The 18,974-nt window shown below is 37.5% G+C and overlaps 1 protein-coding gene across 3 annotated transcripts in view; it reads right to left on the bottom strand.

Moving 5' to 3' along the window:
* C1H3orf22 (chromosome 1 C3orf22 homolog) overlaps positions 1–18,974 on the bottom strand; it is a 42,622-nt gene that overhangs the window by 15,535 nt on the left and 8,113 nt on the right. The window contains exons 3-6 of one of the 3 annotated variants that reach the window (XM_074283790.1): positions 15,375–15,406; positions 12,688–12,710; positions 5,298–5,440; positions 826–952 (exon numbers count right to left, since the gene is read on the bottom strand). In XM_074283790.1, the coding sequence (XP_074139891.1) occupies positions 826–952; positions 5,298–5,440; positions 12,688–12,707 (290 nt within the window). In that variant the 5' untranslated portion in view covers positions 12,708–12,710; positions 15,375–15,406. Of the gene's footprint in view, positions 1–825; positions 953–5,297; positions 5,441–9,725; positions 9,789–12,687; positions 12,711–15,350; positions 15,407–18,974 lie in introns of those variants that run through there. The other 2 variants (XM_074283792.1, XM_074283791.1) reach the window with 2 other exon arrangements.

Here is an 18,974-nt window from a genome sequence, read left to right as displayed (position 1 = left end):
CCAGCAGTTAGAATTTCTTTTCTCTTTTTCTTGTCTTATTCTCTTGTCACAATTCTCCGACTCATCAACATTTTAACCCTATTTTGATTACTTTTTACATTTTAACTCCCTAAATACCATCCTTCTCAGATTATTTCTTAATTAAATTAATTATTAGTATCTCCAATTTACCCTGTCCATATCTCATTTGTAAATAGTTGTTTTCACATTGTCCTCTCATTAGACTGGGAGCTACTTGAGAGCAAGGATTCTCAAGTTTAGAGACTTTCTTTGTATGAAATTCCTAGCACAGATTCCTGGCATAGATTTCTAGCAGTACCAGACACATAACTGGAATTTCAGAAATGCTTGTTGACTTGACTTCTTCCATCTAAGAACCCAGGAGCCCTCATCCTCCTAAGTCAGACCATTCTCCTCAAGCAAAGGAGACTGAGTTTGTATTCCAGAGCCATTCAGTGATTACCTCTGGCAGTGACACAAATATGACACAATTATGGCAACAAGTCACTAGAATACTTCTCTACCTCTCTCCATCATATCTCCTACTATAGAAGTGTGTTAGGATTAAAAAATGAAACCTCTGTTTTCTATGGCTTCCCACAAATAATCTCTGAGATAAACTCCAGTTTAATGGCTGGTGATCACCACTTATTAGAACAAGTCTGCCCATATCTACAAGCTTCTTTTATTAAGCTAATTTGTCCAAGTATAAGAATCAATGACTATTAGATTACTAAGTCTCCTTGCTGATCATGAGACCAAGGATGGTCCAGGGGAAAGACACAGGTGAGGAGAGGGAATGTGGACTTTTCAGTTTCTCCTTACCTGTATGGAAAACTAAGGGCAAATTCCTCTAAATCCTCCTCCTTCTTGCTTTTGCTGTGCGTAGCAATCTTATTTTGAGGTATCTGAGGCCAAGAGCTAGCATTTTCTTTTCCTTGAATACCAGGATCTGGAAAATAAGATTTTAAAGATGCAAGGAATTGAGGAAGAAGCAGCATCAAATTACATCAGACAAGGAAGAAATCAGGACACCAAAATGCCAGATCGAGGCATCCTGCTAGATCTCCAGGTTCCTTCGCCTATTTGTAGATGATAATATTCTCTCTATTCTCCAAGGAATAGGAAGAATGAGAAAAGGCAACTTGGTGGCATTAGGCAAGAGAACAATAGGTTTAGAGTCAGGAAGACCTGAGTTCAAATCCAGATTCAGGTACTAACTAGAGATTTGGCTCTGAGCATGTCACGTTAACCTGTTTGCCTCAGTTTTCCCACCTATAAAATGGGAATAATGGTTCTTTTCCAGGCTTGTGAGGACCAAATGAGATCATAATTGCAGTGTCTGGCACATAGTGAGCATTACATAAATGTTAGCCCGGTTAGCTACATGGAAACTATCATTAAAGGATTTTCACACACTATCTTTGTTCAGTTGCATTCTTCCTTTAGATTCACCATCTATGAATTCACCATCACAATCTCAACTCCATTACTCTGGTCCCCTCATCACCCTCTTCCTTATCACTCTCCTCTCACTCATTCCCATCATTATGGGGGAATATCCCTCTTTCTCTTCCAGTCACTCAATCCAATCTCTCCATCCACAAAGATAACTAGGTTTTTACACACTTTGATTCCCCCCAGAAATCACTTTGTGGAGTCATCAATAGTAGTGAGAAGCACCATTTAATGTGCAAGGCAAAAGAAGCAGCTCCATATATATAAAGTGATCAAACTTTTAAAAGTTTGACAGAATAACCTAAATTTTAAATCACTTCTTCTTTAGGTGAACAAGTATCTTGGAAACTGTTCTTTGCCATGGCTGGTTTTGAATCCCTTCAGCTATGAACAGACAAATTGTAAAGTGCTTCATCTTGTTCTTTTGAATTACCAAGCAAGTGACCCAGTAGTTCACAAGGTCATTCAGTTTTTCTTCTGGCAGTTGGTGGTCTTAACTAGTCTCCTTTTTTGAAGCACGGAGCTAGCTCAGGAACAGGCTCTCCAGTCTCCAAACTACTTTGCATTTGTAAACATTTGAGCCTAAAGAAGATTCCCTGGGTCTAGCTTTCCCACTCTACTCCCATTCCCTGGCTAACAGCCATCTGTTGTTAAAACCACTTCCAACAAGTCACTTCACCTGATGAGAGTTAATCTATATGTTTTCCATGATGAGTCTCTGTTGTTTTGAGAAATGCACTGAGTGCAAGTCAAAGGGAACTTTCTGATAAATTAATAAATTCATCATAATGTGCCAACTTGTTGAATGCCCATAAGTTAACAAAGCAGAAAAAAAAATCAAATCTAATCATAAATCAGATCTAATAAAAATACAAATCAACTTACATGATAACTTATATTATAATAGAGAAATTTTTAGTAACCATGTTAAGGACAGCTTTCACCATATACTAAAGATTGAACCCTGGGCCTCTACCCAGGTCCCCATGACATCATCAAGTAGTTGAAATCACAATTGATGCTGTTTGTCATTTTTTCTGAGGTCATTACCAGTCTACTAGTGGACAAAAATTATTGTATATATAAATATTACCATCCTTTTCTGAAATTTTGCAAATAATTGCAAATAATCAGAGGAGGTGAAATGGAATGATCATAAATTTAGAATTAGGATAGAAGCTCTCATTCTGCAGATGGGAAAACTAAGACATATAGTTTATTTAAGGGACTTGCCCAAGATAATGAGAAAGAGAGGTGGGATCTGAATCCAGATCCTCTGACTTCAGACTAGTAGACCTTTCCACACTCTATCATCACCACTCTGGAGCATCCTTACTATTCTGATAGGACAGGTTGAAAGTTCTAGGGATAAAGGAAAGACATTTTAGTTATGGGGAAGAGAACACAGACCCATTCTTTGTGATACCAGAGGGCAAAACTAGAAGCTAATTGCATAACAACTAGCATTTGTATATTATTTTTCCATATGTCATTACATTCTCACAATAACCCTATGATGTGGATGCCACTATTCTCATTCCCCCTTTTTACCAATGAGGAAGCTTGGGCTGAAAGAGTTCAAGTGACTTGCCCAGGATCATCACATAGCTCGTAAAGTGTATAAACTCAGGTCTTGCTGATTCCAAGGCCAGGGATCTATATCCATTTACCAATTAGCTGCCATAAAGATAGAGGTAGTGGTAGTGATGTTGGTAGTTGTTAATATTCCCATTTTAAAGATGAGAAGCTGATTAATTGCCTAGGGTCCCCCTCAGCTATTCAGTGTTTATGGCAAGATTTGAACTCAGGTCTTCTTTACTCCAGGTCCATTGCTCCATGAACTTCATATAGCTGCCTCTGGGCAGGATCAAAGGGACATTTTCGTGAGGTATAATCTGATTTAATAGAATTTCCTTTTTAAAAACCTGATGCTTTCATTCCTGAATATCATTATGAAGAGGTCCCTACAATATCCATCCACAACAATTAAATAGGATATCTCAGAGAGTAGAGGAATTTTCTATGTCCAATGATGGAGCTTTGGGCTTAGAGTCAGGAAGCCCTGCATTCTCAACTGAGCTCAGAAACTTACTGTGTGTGGGCAAGTCCACTTAGCTAGCTAGCATTTCTATAGTACCTTACGTATGTTAATACATTTAATTTTCACAACCAGCACTTTTTAAACTTTTTCCATTCATGACCCCTTTTCATTCAAGGTATTTTTAAGTGGCCCTGGTATATAGGTACATAAAATAGATATACAATAATTTCACAATCCTCCACATTCCGTTACAAGACACAATATGGGGTTGCAACCCACAGTTTAAGAAGCTGGACTCACAACCACCCTGTGAAGTAGATGCTAACTATTATCACACACACCCCCTTTTTACAGAGGAGGAAACTGAAGCTGAAAGAGATCAAATGACTTGCTTAGGATCATCAAACAGCTAGTAAAGTGTACAAACTCAGGTCTTGCTGAATCCAAGGTCAGGAATTTATATACACTGTACCACTTAACTGCCATAAAGATAAAGGGCTAGGTGGTGGTGGTGGTCATAAGTGGTCAAAGTGGAAGAACAACCATCAGGGATATGGCAAAGGGATTCCCTGCACTGGGTAACTAGATTACCTCTAAGATCCTTTCCAGTTTTAATATGCAACATTCTATTCCATTCTACAGATTGATATACAATATTAACTAATGATATCTTGATATTAAACAAATAGAAGTTAGAAAAAGAGAGAGGAAGTGATTCAGATATGTTTATAATCTCTTAAAAGATTTTTAAGGCAAATGGCTAAATTGGTCACTTCTCAAAGTGATAAGGGCAAAGGGATAAAACTAGATGACTTTTTTGCTGAGGCAGTTGGGGTTAATTGACTTGGGTCACATAGCTAGGAAGAGTTAAGTATCTAAGGCCAGATTTGAACTCAGGTTCTCCCAACTTCAGGGTTGGGGCTCTATCCACTGCACCACCTAACTACCCCTACTAAGTGACTTTTAAAAGCTTAATTTTTAAGTTTTTTACTCTATTAAGAATGATAAATGTGGATATCTATTATTCCAGAGTAGAAGTTCTAATGTAGAGAACTGCTTATTTTGATTTTCCTGGATACTAAATAAAGATGGTGTAGCAGCAATTGGCAGAGAAGCCAGAATGCTAGCTTAGGAGTCAAAAAGATCTAACAGACCCACAGTGATTGTGTGGCCATGTGGAACTTTGGCAATTCACTTTTCCTTCCCCCAAACAACTACCAGAAACTATAATTACAGAGGAGGAGTTGATTTTCACAGGTGGGGGAAATCTTTCAAACTAGAAACCATGAGATGGCATTATATGTCTTTACCAATTAGAGAGACAAAAAGAGAGAAAGAAACAGAGACCAAGTGAGTTGGTTATTTTCTTGGATAGTAAAATTTAAAAAGCAAGTCTAAAATAGAAAAATATATATTTGTGCCTTAATGAAAAGAAAGATTTTCTAGCCTTTAATAGTGGAATGGGATGGAGTGGGCTCCTCACTGGAAGGGCTTTGATCAAAGATTAAGTGAAGTCACTTGTCAAGTGGTTTATGAATAAATTGCTTGTTCAAGAGTGGGTTGGGAGAACCTTTGATTTCCCTCCTAGTTCTGAAATTCTAGAATTTGGGGACTCAGACCCTCAATCTGAATCCTTGCTCCAATATATGTTATATAAAATGGACCTTCATTTGCCTTCCTGCCACCTTCACATTGAACAAGTGCTTCTCTTTGGAAGGCAAGTTGTCTGGAGCTGAAGAATCCCATGTTCCTTCTCATCTAGATGAAGGAATTAAGTTACTATCTTAAAAGGTCTTACATAGGGGTACACAAATGGGCAGGCCACAGTTTTTATGTGGGTTCACAACATCTTTGGGCTGGTCTTTCTTGAGATCAACTTCCATTTCTTGCTCCTTGGGGACAATATTCTGTTCAATACTGCTTCTCACACCAGACTCAGACCTAGTAAATAGGAAGACAAAGAAATATTGAGAACATTTTTCACAATCCCCACATTGGAGCCCAGCATAAATTTGCTGGGCAGGAGGCTGGGCTAGAAAGGTGTTAAAGCAATATTATTTAATGAACAAATAAAAGAAAAAATTAAAGAAAACTTAAATCAAGAAAACTACAATTAAATTGAGAAGACAAGATTTACGTACATTAAAATCCAAGAACAATAGAGGCCTCACCATACAATGAAGTAATAAATTAGATGGTATACACTAGGAGGTCTTCACCTTGTTTGTGAGATGGACCCCTTTGGCCTTCTGGTGAAACCTATGGACCCTTCCTCTGAATTAATATTTCAAATGCATGAAATAAAATACTTAGGATTACACTCAAAACCTTCTCTTTTCACAAATAAGTAGAATCCAGCAAAATAAATAATATATTGGCAATGTACAAAAACGTATAAATCATTCTGCAGTTGCTGTGTACCACCTTACCTTTGTACCAATATGCAGGAAGCATACTTTCCCCCATTGAACCCACCGAAATCCTAACTGGTTATATGTATTGATCAAAATTCTGAAGAAATTTCAATGTTATTTTCCTTTACATTATTGTGATCAGGCTATATGATTTGCAAGTTCTAAAAATGTTGTGGATCTAGGAAGTCATTATAGTAACCTTAGTATATAGCTTCCTCTAATTCTACCTGAGTTCTTTCTTATACTTCTATTCTGACCATTAGGAGATATTCATGATCATAGAGTTAGAAAATCTAAAACTTGGAAGTCTCAAGGTCATCTAGCCTAATCTCTAATAAAATCTCTTCTACAACATTTCCAAGAAGACATCTAACCTCTGCTTAAAGACCTTCATTGATGGGGAACTCATTGCACACTGAGGTAGCCCATTCCATTTTGGGACAACTCTCATTGGAAGAAGTATTTGCTGACTTAGTGAGTTCAAATCTGGCTTCAGATACATACTAGCTATATGACCCTGGATAAGACACTTCACCCTGTTTGCCTCAGTTTCCTCATCTGTAAAATAAGCCAGAGAAGGAAATGACAAGCCACTTCGTTATTTTTGCCAAGAAAACTCCAAATGAGGTCATGGGCAGACACTACTGAGAACTAAACTAAATCTGATGATGTAATAAACCTCAGTCTTCCTCTCTGCAGAATCTTCACAAATCAGCTTCTCACAAACAGAAAAACAACAATGCAGATAGTTCTGTGATGTTTCCCTAAGTGCTCCCCTGCTCCTCCTTCATCCCCACCCTACTCCATTTCAGTAAATCTACTGAAGGGAGTCCACATGTGTCCTACTCAATGCTTCTCAATTCCTCAATGACCTAAAAGGGGAAAATTTAGCTGAATGAGATTTTAAAGTTCTACTGAAATGGAAATGAAAACAACACATAAAAGTAAGGGCAAAGTTTTACCCTGATCATTTCTCAGTTGATAACTCCTTTTCCCCAGAACCTACAAAGTCTCCCTATTTCTCAATCTGGATTTCAAAATCCTCTAGAATGCATTTCTCTTTTTGTACATAAAAGTAGGGGCAAAGTTTTACCCTGATCATTTCTCAGTTGATAACTCCTTTTCCCCAGAACCTACAAAGTCTCCCTATTTCTCAATCTGGATTTCAAAATCCTCTAGAATGCATTTCTCTTTTTGTCATACTATCTAAAAATCATTCTTTTTCAAAGACTTGCCATCCAAACCAGGCTATTTTTAGTACTTTCTACCTTCAACTGGTTCATTCATTGCCTTGGAATTCCCATCACTATCAATTCAGGCCTTTTCTTCTCTAATTTCGAGCCCTTTTCAAAGTTTAGCCACCCCAGCAAGCCTTTTCCCAGTTAAATTCTATTGCACTCTGATCATTATGCTCCATCTGGATATATGAACAGGTAATTCAAAATTTAAAATAAATAATCACAAATATTCTATATATTACATAATCCAAGGGCACCAACAATCTCAAGATTGCTGCAGCAACCAAGCTTCCCTAGACTAAGAGAGCCATCTAGTGAATGGTGAGGGAAATATTTAACCCAACATTGATTTCCTATTTTTCCCTTTTCCCTCAGAGAGATATGCAGACATCACACTTAGCCTTTTCCCTATGTCTTCATTGTTAATAGCTGAGTTGATATACAATCAGATTTACATATATATATATATATATATATATATATATATATATATATATATATATATATATATATATATATATATATATATATATACACACACACACATATATATGTGGGTGTGTGTGTGTACTCATCCTTTTTTCCTTTTTAATCTTCCCTTCCTCTATCCTTCTTTCTTCTAACTCCTGTCCAATTTCTTGAGGAAGAATCTCTCTTCTCCCCTTCCTTTTCTCTTTTGCTTTTTAAAGTCCTTTCTTCTTCTCTTTCCTTCATTTGTCAGGAAAAAAGGAATCAAACCCTAATTCTGACTAACATACATTACTATGTTATATTATTGTTAATAATATATGTAATATATATTATACTATTGTTATACCTATTTTCAAGGAACAGAAAAGCTATAAGTTTAAAGCAAAATCAGGCAAAAGTAAAAGAATCAATTAATGCCATTCACTTTAATGTATCTAGAAGTTGTTAGAATCTTCACAAATCATAAGATTATAAACATAGAAGTGGAATGAACCATAAAGGCCATCTACTCCAAACCTCTTAATTTTAGAGATGAGACATGTAAAGGGTTTCACCCAAAGTCACATATATAGTAGGCAACAAAATTGGGATTTGAACCCTAATTCTCAGATTCCAGATCCAGTATTAGGCTGCCTCCATTTATCTTACTCTAATTATACTTATTCATCCTTAATTATCAATATTCAAATAACTAGAATCTAATGGAATTAAATTGGTTTGGTTTTGCTTAATTACTACAATAGCATCAGGGATCCAATAAAGTCCTTCTCTGGGTTCCTGTAATAGCTGTATAATGGAGCACAAGCTTGGCAAGTCATGCACCATGCTTAAAAGGCTCTGAGATTGAGCCCAGTAAAGACTGTGTATCTATCACCTCAACGTGTCAGCCAAGTTAAGTAGGGAGAGTTTCATCACTAGTGGATTGGTTTGACTAAAACCAGTTAAGAGGACAAACTACTAAGTGTATCAACATCTGTACCACCCATAACAATCAAGTCCTGTATCTTTTATAACAATAGTTTTCTACTATATTTAATAAAAAACAAAGTGTTACAGGAATATTAGCATTTAAATGGAGGTAGCTTAGTGTCCTAACCACTACATATAACATTGTTTCCACTGGAACTGAATTTTAAAGAACCAGTTTCTGATTTAGAAGAGCCCAATTTCTGTCTTAATTGGGAACAGCCTGATGACCAAAAATTTGAATATTTCTTTTTAAAAATTTTTTAATTTAAATTTTTATTTATTAACTATTTCCACAGTTACATTCAAAACAATTTTTTTACATTTCTTTTTGAAATTTTTGAGCTCTAAGTTCTTTCCCTTATCCCTACAATTAAAAAAAAACTTTCAAAGGTTTGTAAAACATTTCCATAAAAGTCAAGTTGCAAAAAAACAAAAATAGATCTACACTCTAATGAAATTTAAAATCCTTAAGAGAGAGAGAGAGAGAGAGAGAGAGAGAGAGAGAGAGAGAGAGAGAGAGAAGAGAGAGAGAGAGAGAGAGAGAGAGAGAGAATGCTTCAATCTGTATTTGAATACAACCATTTTCTTCACTGGGTATGGACTGGGTATAAATCCCTTATAGCAGTCATGAATTATTGTACTACATAGATGATTGAAAGTACCAAAGTCTTTCATAGCTGGTCATCCAAGAACATTACTATTACTTTGTATACTCTACACTTCACTTTGCTTGAGTTCATGGAGTACTTTCTAGGTATTTTTTCCCTTACAGCATCCTGCCCATCATTTCCCATAGAGCAATAGTATTTCATCATAAACACAGACCATAATTTATTGAGCCATTCCCCAGTTGATAGGAATCCTCTCAATTTCCAATTATTTTTGGTCCAAGAAGAGACTTGCTATGGATATTTTTGTACATATAGATCATTTTCCTTTTTTTTTTTTTTTGAATCTCATTCGGTATTCATACCAAATAGTAGTGGTGTTAAATCAAAAGATATGCATGGATTTATAGCCCTTTGGGCACAGATCATATCTTTTAATCATTTACCAAAAAATGGATACTTCTAAGTCATGAAATGGACATAAGTGCTGACATTGTTCTCTGAGCCCTTTGATAAGCCCTCTCACCTGTAAAACATACCTCAGTGAAACCCTACTGATGTAGAAGATGTTATCCCTGTCCTCATGATCCTGCAGAGAAATGAATGGGGTGCAAAGAAATCTTTTCAATGAATTTCTCAGTTCAATGTTCTCGATATGGATTTGGTTGCTTTATACTCTAACTGAAAGTTTCAAAATTAACTTCTTGTTGCTCAATCAAGTCAGACTTTTCAGAACCCCAGTTGTAGATTCCCTGGCAAAGATATTGCCTTCTCCAGCTCATTTTACAGAAGCAGAAAGTGGGTCACACAGCTAATAAAGTGCCTGAGGCCAAGTTTGAACTCAGGAAGATGAGTCTTCTTGACTCTAGCTGCTCCTCTGAAGGAATTACAAAGTTATTAAGTAAAAGTAACTAGTAACCTATTAGATCAGATCAGAGTACAGCCAACTGTGGTTACATACGAGGAAGGAACTGTTGCATTCAATCTTCATAGAGAGTAGATTAAAAAGAAATTCAGGACTCTGACGGAGCTGATCAATAGGGGTTTGTGCTTACTGAGCAGTGGGGCAGTTTATAACTTCACTCACAGATATAGAAGACTTGGGAGAGCCAACCATTTGAAGAGTAATGATTCCTGCACTCTCATCCTTCTGCTCATCTTTACCATGTCCCCATTGCCTTACACTGACCTCCTGGCTTATCCAGCCCATCTCTTCCAGGTCTCAAAGATCCCATCTCAGTGTCCTGACCTGAATTCTCCTTTCCTTTTGTCTTTCCTCCTCCAAACTGGAAATCTCTGTACACTGACCCTGCCTTCCTTCCATCTGTCTAACCCCACTTCCCAGGATGCCTTTTTATAGGATCTTAGGATGTCAGAATTAGTCTCAAAGGACCTTATCACCAAATTCAATATCTGCATTTTACAAATGAGAAGACTGAGATTGAGAGGGGCAAAGCTGGCATTTAAGAGGATTTGAACCTAGGGTTTCCAACTCTGAATCTAGCATTCACTCCATTATTCCAGGCTGCCCTTCAAAATTCAGTACCTCATCTGTATCTGTACAACCTGAGTTTTATTCCCTACCTATTGCAGAGTCATTCTCAAATATTCTTTCCTAGAAGGATTGGTCCTTCACTTAGCCATTTAACATAAGTCAGCTTATTTCCCTACCATAGCCCTAGCCTCTTTTCCATTGCTATGTGTCCTACCTATTTCTCACCAGAACTAAAAGTGGACATATTACAAAGATTCAGTCTGGAGAAGAGGGAAGAGAAAACAGGCTCTGAGATAATGGCATATGGCCATTTCTGGCAAGGTCTCCATATAGGGGGGTTAGGAAGGAGGCCACAACTTGGCCTTCTATATTAACTAATTATTCCTGCTAAGATGGCTCTAAACTCTTTGTTCCTGTAACACTGACAGAGCCTTCAAAGTTTAGTACCCCAAGCCTCTCTGCTATAAACCCCATTCTGTAACCTACAACCTGACACAAACACTCTTTTCTGCTAAAATTTTCCTGACAAGTAAGAGATAATCTCAGAATGGAGAAAAAGGAAAGGAGAATGTTGAACTAGAAACCTAGAGAGAGAGTCCAATAAAAGCCTTGGGAAGGTCTTCACCAATGTTAAAGTTTGAGTAAGTGAAAATCACCAAGGCTTTCTTTCTTTAAAACTGAGAACTGGGATAAAAGAAAGAAAGAAGCTAGAATGGTAGCCATTACAAGACAGTGAAAAAAGGAAGCTATTTGTATCTAAAAAGTCTGTTTGCTTTGAAAATGGGATCTGCTTGGATGTACACATAATATCACTAAAATGTAGCTGCTTTATTAATGACATCTATTTTGGGTAATAAAATGGCATTGAAAATTTGTGCTTATCATTCAATGGGAGATCAAGCAGATGCCATCCCTTGTAATGAATCTCAGGGGAAACAGTGCCTTGTTCACTCAGAGAAAATGGTGGTAGCAGTTTAATCTAAATTTTAGGGGCAGTTTCTAGAAAGGTGAGTAAATGCCTTGTTAGCTAAACAGGCAAACCAAAGCCATGAGCTGATAACTTTGCTGAAGGGGTAGATAGAACAAATATAGATAAGAAAAATAAGTACATAATAAAAACAGGACATAAATCATTCTAAAATAGTTACACTTGCTCCCTTCTCCTTCTGAGCAGGGAGTGTATTGACCATAAGCTGACTCCTCATGCTGTTAAGAAGTAGGACAGAATATCACTTTCCAATGACCGGTGGCTATTAGCCCTATGAGTGACAAGGAGCAGTGGTGAGTGGTCCAAATCCTAGTAGTTAGGATTGACCATCCCTAATGAAAACTAACCAACTTGACATCATTGGCATGTGCTCCAGAGTATCATATAACAAGTTGCCAGACGGCAAAATTCAATCTAACGAAGTAAGGCACATTTTTATTCTGTGATCGATTCTAGTGGAGTTGGTTATGGTGGTAACAATATCATAGTTCTCTCTTTGCAGCTATAAAATACTTTCAACGTATATTCCCTCATTTGATCCTTGTCTCCATCTCAAGAAGTAGATGATGTGAGTGTTATCATTTCAATTTTACAGGTGAGGAAAATTGAGCTTCAGAAAATAATGACAACCAATGTCATGGAACTAGTAGGTGGTAGAACCAGGGTTCAAAGACACAATTGTTCTGGCTTGAAATTCAAGATTTTCCCACTATTTAGTATTATGAGTACCAAAGGAACATCACTGTAAGGAAAGGAATTTGAATAGAGCAAGCCTTCTGAAAAAGTTTGCTCATTAGATTATTACCTAGAAAAGTATAGTCCCCAGGGACCCAATTATGTCAAGGCCTCAATGTGACAAAAATACATGTTCTATAATAGATGGATTACAGCATGGAGTTATCTAATACAAAGAATTATGGGAAACTTGGGGCTCCCACCCTGAAATTTTTTGAAAGGGAAAACCAGTCAACATTAAATCTAAAAGCTTTGTGAAGAATTTCATACCTCTGGTGTTCAGCTTCCATATTCTGAAATAGAAATAAGAAATGAAGAAGCAATTTAGATTTTTTTTCATTTGTTCTAGAAAAAAAATTATTTGAAATCTAAGAGTAAATAGTCTTTCTAACTCTGTCTTTCTACTTAGGGGACTACAATCACCATTACCCCAGTGTCCAGAGAAATGCTACTTGCTTGGGGAGGGGTTTGAGAATGGGAAAGAATCCTCCCTTCTCTATTGATGTTTCCAAGTTATCATGAACTTTGGTTATTTGCAGAGATCAAGATCACCTGCTTTGAATCATAACCTTCTCTAATTTATACAGATGAGTGAGGAAAGACTTAGAACAGATAATTAAAAACAACATGTAATCATATATTTAACATGCACACAAATTTCATGAGTATGCACAGTATACAATATTTTCCAACATGTAAGTGATTGGAAATTGGTTTTGATGCTGTTTCTAAATAAAAGAGGAAAATCTTCCCTTGGACATTTTAAAGTTATATGAATTGGGAGGGATGATGTTAAATTATCCTCTTCACCCAATGTCTTGATCCACTAAAAGCAAGCCTCTTTGCCCTTTTTCCCATTCCAGTAAAGAGAGAAAAAAGGAGGAAAAAGCACTGTTGGGACCATAAATAGTATGTCTGCTTGGGAAGGTACCTTCCCACATCCTCTCCCATTTTAAAGGTCATCTTTGTGTTGTCTTCCCCCATTAGAATGTATGCTACCTGAGGACAGGAATTGCCTTGTATTTCCAGTATTCACAATGCCTGACACACAGTAAGTATTTAATAAATGCTTCATGCTTTGTTGCTCTGCATTAAGCCAAGAGTCCCATTACCAGATATTCTAGGCAAGATAGTGAAAAGCATACCTGCCCAATCAATCTCTCCCCAACCAACTAAATTCTCATAAGTTATGTTTTCATTGACTTTCCACAAGATCTATGTTAAAAATGCTAACATAGCATCTTAGGATTTAGGATAACATATTAGCTCAGCAATCCCTTGGCAGGAATTTTTAATCAGATTGGTTCCATATGGGATAAATAATGGAAGTTTTGGACCACGAGATAATACCACAGTGTTTTACAGTGAGCTCCTTGATGAAAGAGGAACCCCAAAGGGAGGGGACAACAATTCCAACATGGAAAAGGGCTTCCCCTTTTGGGGAACAGCAGTTCTGTCCAAACATGACCTTCAGCATACTCTGGATAGGCTAAACATTAAAACTTTTAGGCATTTCAGACCCAGATCTCTCCTGGCAAGGAATTGTTGAGCAGACTCAACTGCCTTTCTGGAAGCTGACCAGTACAATTTTTTATGGGGGTGGCGGGAGAAAACAGAACAATAGCTATGAGATATCTCTGATTGCACTGAGAGGGCTAGATCTAAATCATATTAAGGGTTCTTGGCTCCTTTCTCTACCCCCAGTTTAGCATGGGCTTGGGGGGGGGAAATCCATATGATTAATAATGTTAAAGCTTGAAGGGACCCCTTAGAAGTCATTGAGTGCAATCCCCTCATTTTACACATGAGATAGTTGAGACAGCAAGAAGGTAAATTACTTGCCCAGAATTAAATATCTAGTAAGCCCTATCCATTACACCATACTGCTTCTCTAAAGACAAGAGGAGGGAGTATAGTGTTGTTCCCAAACAGCACACAAGAGATTGGAGATGGGGTATTCAGACACTCAGACTCTTGCTTTCCAAGTCACTGAGGATGCCAAGCCCCCATTTCCAATTAAAGAAGCAAGGCAGGGAAGAATTTGGGCAGAAATCCAAATGATTCTTTCAAGGATATCCTAAGGTACTAGGGTATAAAAGAATAAACTCCTATTATTCTGAAAGATTGTCCAGAAAAGCCTTTCTAGGGATTGAATGAGCCTGGGCAAATCTCTGGGCAAAATATCACTTCTAGAACTCAGACCATATCTTTGTCAGTCTCTGGGATGACTTTGTTGAGTTTTTCTAAGAAAAAAATTATCCCAAAGAAGTTTGATCTTGTGCCCCTTCTTACTTTCATGGCAATAGGTATCATATGCATTTAGCATTCAATAAAACTAGGCATGGCTATGAACTAATTGGAGTAAATATAAAATAAGTACATAATATTATAAATTTAAAACCAGAAGAAACTTTAGAGGCTATCTAATCCAAACTCCTAATTTTATAGAGAACACTGAGATTCAGAAAGGTCACATAACTTGCCAGCATTTACACACCCAGTCTGTATCAGAGATGGGATTTTAACAAAGTTTTTTTTTCCAACTCTTAAATCCAACATTCAATTTACTGAATAATAGAGATCCAATTTAAAGTTGGTCCTGTCAATTCAGCCTGGGTCTTAGGAGGCTGGGGAATGGAGTTTGTTGCTATCACTCTTAAGCACAAAGATCTAAATGAAATCTCTGGGGGCTGTCCTGGATCAGTCCATGAACATATCAAATTCTCCTGGCTTCCTCCAGATTTGGGGGTTGGCTTTCTAAAGTTCATTGTCTATACCGGTATCATTCCTAGCCTTTACTGGGAAGACACTCTTTTCCCAACTATCACTGAATAAGAAGCAGCTAAAAGTATAGGCTAGTATACTTTTAGGTATGAATGTACTCCCTGAGAGTACAGAAAATCTCTAGAATATACCACTTAAGAAAATATTACTTTTGTTGTTGGCTTAATACATACCTTTTTATTAGACTTCCACTATCTATATTTCTCTATGGGAAAAGAAAAAGAAAAAATTAGATACAAGAATAAAATAACTATTTCCCTGTCTCCTATCATTTCTCTGTCTCCCCCCCCCCCTTTCTGCCATACACCTGGGATTCTCTCATGTTTGCTGGTCACCTGCAAAGAAAGGAAGGTCCAAGATAGTATATTTTGGTTTTGTTAAAAATAGATGTCCACCAATTGAGGGAGGGGTAAACAAATGAAGATTTATGAATATTATGAAATATTACAGTCCTATACAGAATTACAGTACTATGATGAATTTGGAGAAGCATTGGAAAACTTATATAAACTGATGGAAAGTTAAATTAGCAAAACCTGGGAAACAATATAAATAGAGACTTAAGATCTAATTCTGCCCATTAAATAGTCAGGGGAGATATAGTTTAAGGAAATGAAGCTTTTATTCCTGTGAAATGGTCACAGTATATCTGCTCTGACTGTTAAATGGGATAGTGATGAGAATCAACTTTAGTAAAGAGAGATAAAAGCATCTTGCAAACTACAGAGCAGGTGTAAGATGTCATTCTTCAATTCAATTTCACAAGGATTTATTGAATCCCGACTAAAGTCGAATTCTCCGTTAAAGTTTGGAAAGATATGGAGACAATATTGGTATTGCAGATTGAACTTAAAAGTGTATCCTGCATACATTTGGGGAGTGAGATGGGCAGGAAGCCAGTTATTAAACATTTATCAGCACATCCTTGCTTCCAGCTATAAATCTATAATCCCCGGATCTAAAAATGTAACATCATCTTGACCTGATGCTCTAAAATAAAACCCTGTAGCAATACTGTGGGCTCCCAGGATGCTACAGAAGGCACAGATAAAGAGTTAGGGGAAGACAGACTGAAAGAAGATAGATGCCCATTGTTAACAGACTTTGCAGGGCTGGAGCTAGAAACCAGATTTTTTATCTCCCAGAGGTACAGCACATATGTCTCATCTTAACTATCCTTTTTCCAAAGAATCAACATGACCTCAACATCTGATTCAAACTTAGCCCTTCTCCATATCTGGATTTCAATCTACTCTATATTTTCCACCCCCATACTTTACAATTCTTCAGACATTCCTTTTATCACTTGGTCAACTATTACCATCAAACTCTTCCCCTTTCCCTAGTCCACATCTCAAAGACTCAAATTCAAAATAATATCACAAAGATGAGGAAGGGAAGAAAGAAACCAATTAAATGGATCAATGTTTGATTTTTTTTCTCTTTTCCTTCCCCCTCCCATTCATTTTCTTTTAAAATGTTTTAAAATTACATTTTTCAATCAATTAAAATTCACCTTCCCTCCCCCTTTTCTCCCTATTTTCATTCTCTTTTAGCCATATGAGAGTTTCTCTGTGTGACTTATCTACCTGCACATACTAGTTTGACTTCATAAATAAAAAATTTAATTCAATTTTAAAAGGCCAACTGCATGGGATAAGAATTAAGCATGTGCATGTGTCTAGAATTATTCATCTGGCTGCATTTTTCACTTTTAGATTACTTAGGGTTTGGTTCAGGCAGCTATCCCTGGTAGTGAAGGAAATGTTTCATGTGCTATAGTGGGCATGGAGAACAGACCAGCATAGCATAATCTAAGGTTAAGGAAAACACTTTATTTTTGCGGTGGTTCGGTTATTTTCAGTCATGTCCAAATTTTTGTGACTCCATTTATCACTTGGCCATTTCTTGCCATCAAACTCTGCCCCATCCCCTAAGTTTTCTGGACAAGGTCATTGAAATGGTCTGCCATTTCCTTTTCCAGCTCATGTTGCAGATGAGGAAAATGAAGCAAAAGATGAAATGACTTGCTCAGAGTCACACAGCTAGTTAAGTATCTAAGGGCCGAATTGAACTTAGGAGGATGAGTCCAGGCCCAGTGCTCTGGGCACTGTGCCTCTTAGCTGCCCATAAAGCACTTTATAACCAGTATCAACATTTCCCTTTATTTTCACCTCCCTCTGACCACCTTGCTTTTTTGGCCTGTCATTTGTGGGTATGGACCTCCATCCCTCCATTCCTAGCTGCTGCTTCTTAGAACTTGGATTTTAAGGAAAATGCCTTCATCCTCTGTCTCTGCCAGGGTCCCCCACCTTTTCAGTTCCTTTTGTATGTTATCTACTCCTATGGGAAGGGAAGGAGTAAATGAATAGCAAAGTAAATAACTGACCCTGGAATTAGGACAAACTGAGTTCAAATCTGGTCCTGAACATGTAGAGCTATATGATCCCAAGGAAGTCACTTTTCCTCTGTCTGACCTAAGTTTTGTTCTCAGTAAAGTGAGGATAATAATAATCCCTGCCTTCGATAGTTGTTGTGAGGAGAAAATGAGATAATATTTATGAAGTGCTTTGCAAATAAGTGCTACATAAATGCCAATAGACAATATTACTCTTTTATTGTTATCATTTTTATTAATAGAGGGCACAAACTGTTCCTTCTTTTTTTCAAGGCAGTTGAGGTTAAATGGCATGAACTCAGTCTTTCTGACTTTAGGACCGTGAGCTATCCATTTAGCTATCTAGATGCCCCAGGAACTGTTCTTTCTAATTATATTTATATTCCCAGTACTTAGCATAGAATCTGGTACGTAATAAGCATTTAATAAATGCTTATTGACTTGACTCATGGTACCCAGCACAGTTCTGGGAATATAATATAGGAGAGACTTGACAAATGTTTTATCTTTGGTTCTCTCTCTCTGAGATCAGTCTGGAAAATGTTTCTGCAGAGAAGACCTTATGAGAGCTAACTGTCTTGCAGGGCTTTCTAGCTCACACAAGATGCTCAGGAACCTACTTTTAAAAAAGTTATCATAAAAAGAAGAGCTTAGGGTGTGTGTGTGTGTGTGTGTGTGTGTGTGTGTGTGTGTGTGTGTGTGTGTGTGTGAGAGAGAGAGAGAGAGAGAGAGAGACAGAGAGACAGAGAGACAGAGAGAGACAGAGACAGAGAGACAGAGAGAGACAGAGACAGAGAGAGACAGAGACAGAGAAGAGACAGAAACACACAGAGAAGACAGAGACACAGACAGGGAGAGACAGAGAGACAGAAAGACAATGAAAGAGAAAAATAGAGAGAAGAGACAGAGAGACAGAGAGAAGAGAGAGAGAAGAGATACAGAAAGAGAGAGAGGAGAGGCAGAGGCAGAGAGATAAAGAGAAAGAGAGAGGAGAGACAGAGACACACACAGAGAGAGAGAGAGAGAGAGAGAGAGAGAGAGAGAGAGAGAGAGAGAGAGAGAGAGAGAAGAGACAGAAACACAGAGAGAAGACAGAGTCACAGAGAGAAGACAGAGACACAGACAGGGAGAGACAGAGAGACATAGAGAAGAGAGAGAGAAGAGATACAGAAAGAGAGAGAGGAGAGGCAGAGGCAGAGAGATAAAGAGAAAGAGAGAGGAGAGAGACAGACACACACAGAGAGAGAGACAGAGACAGAGACAGAGAGACAGAGAGAGAGAGAGAGAGAGAGAGAGAGAGAGAGAGAGAGAGAGAGAGAGAGAGAGAGAGAGAGAGAGAAGAGACAGAAACACAGAGAGAAGACAGAGTCACAGA

This window comes from Sminthopsis crassicaudata, chromosome 1, assembly GCF_048593235.1.
Source record: "Sminthopsis crassicaudata isolate SCR6 chromosome 1, ASM4859323v1, whole genome shotgun sequence".
Classification (NCBI taxonomy): Eukaryota; Metazoa; Chordata; class Mammalia; order Dasyuromorphia; family Dasyuridae; genus Sminthopsis; species Sminthopsis crassicaudata.
The sequence above is the reverse complement of the archived record's forward strand: the minus strand, read 5'-3'. Positions and strand labels throughout refer to the sequence as shown.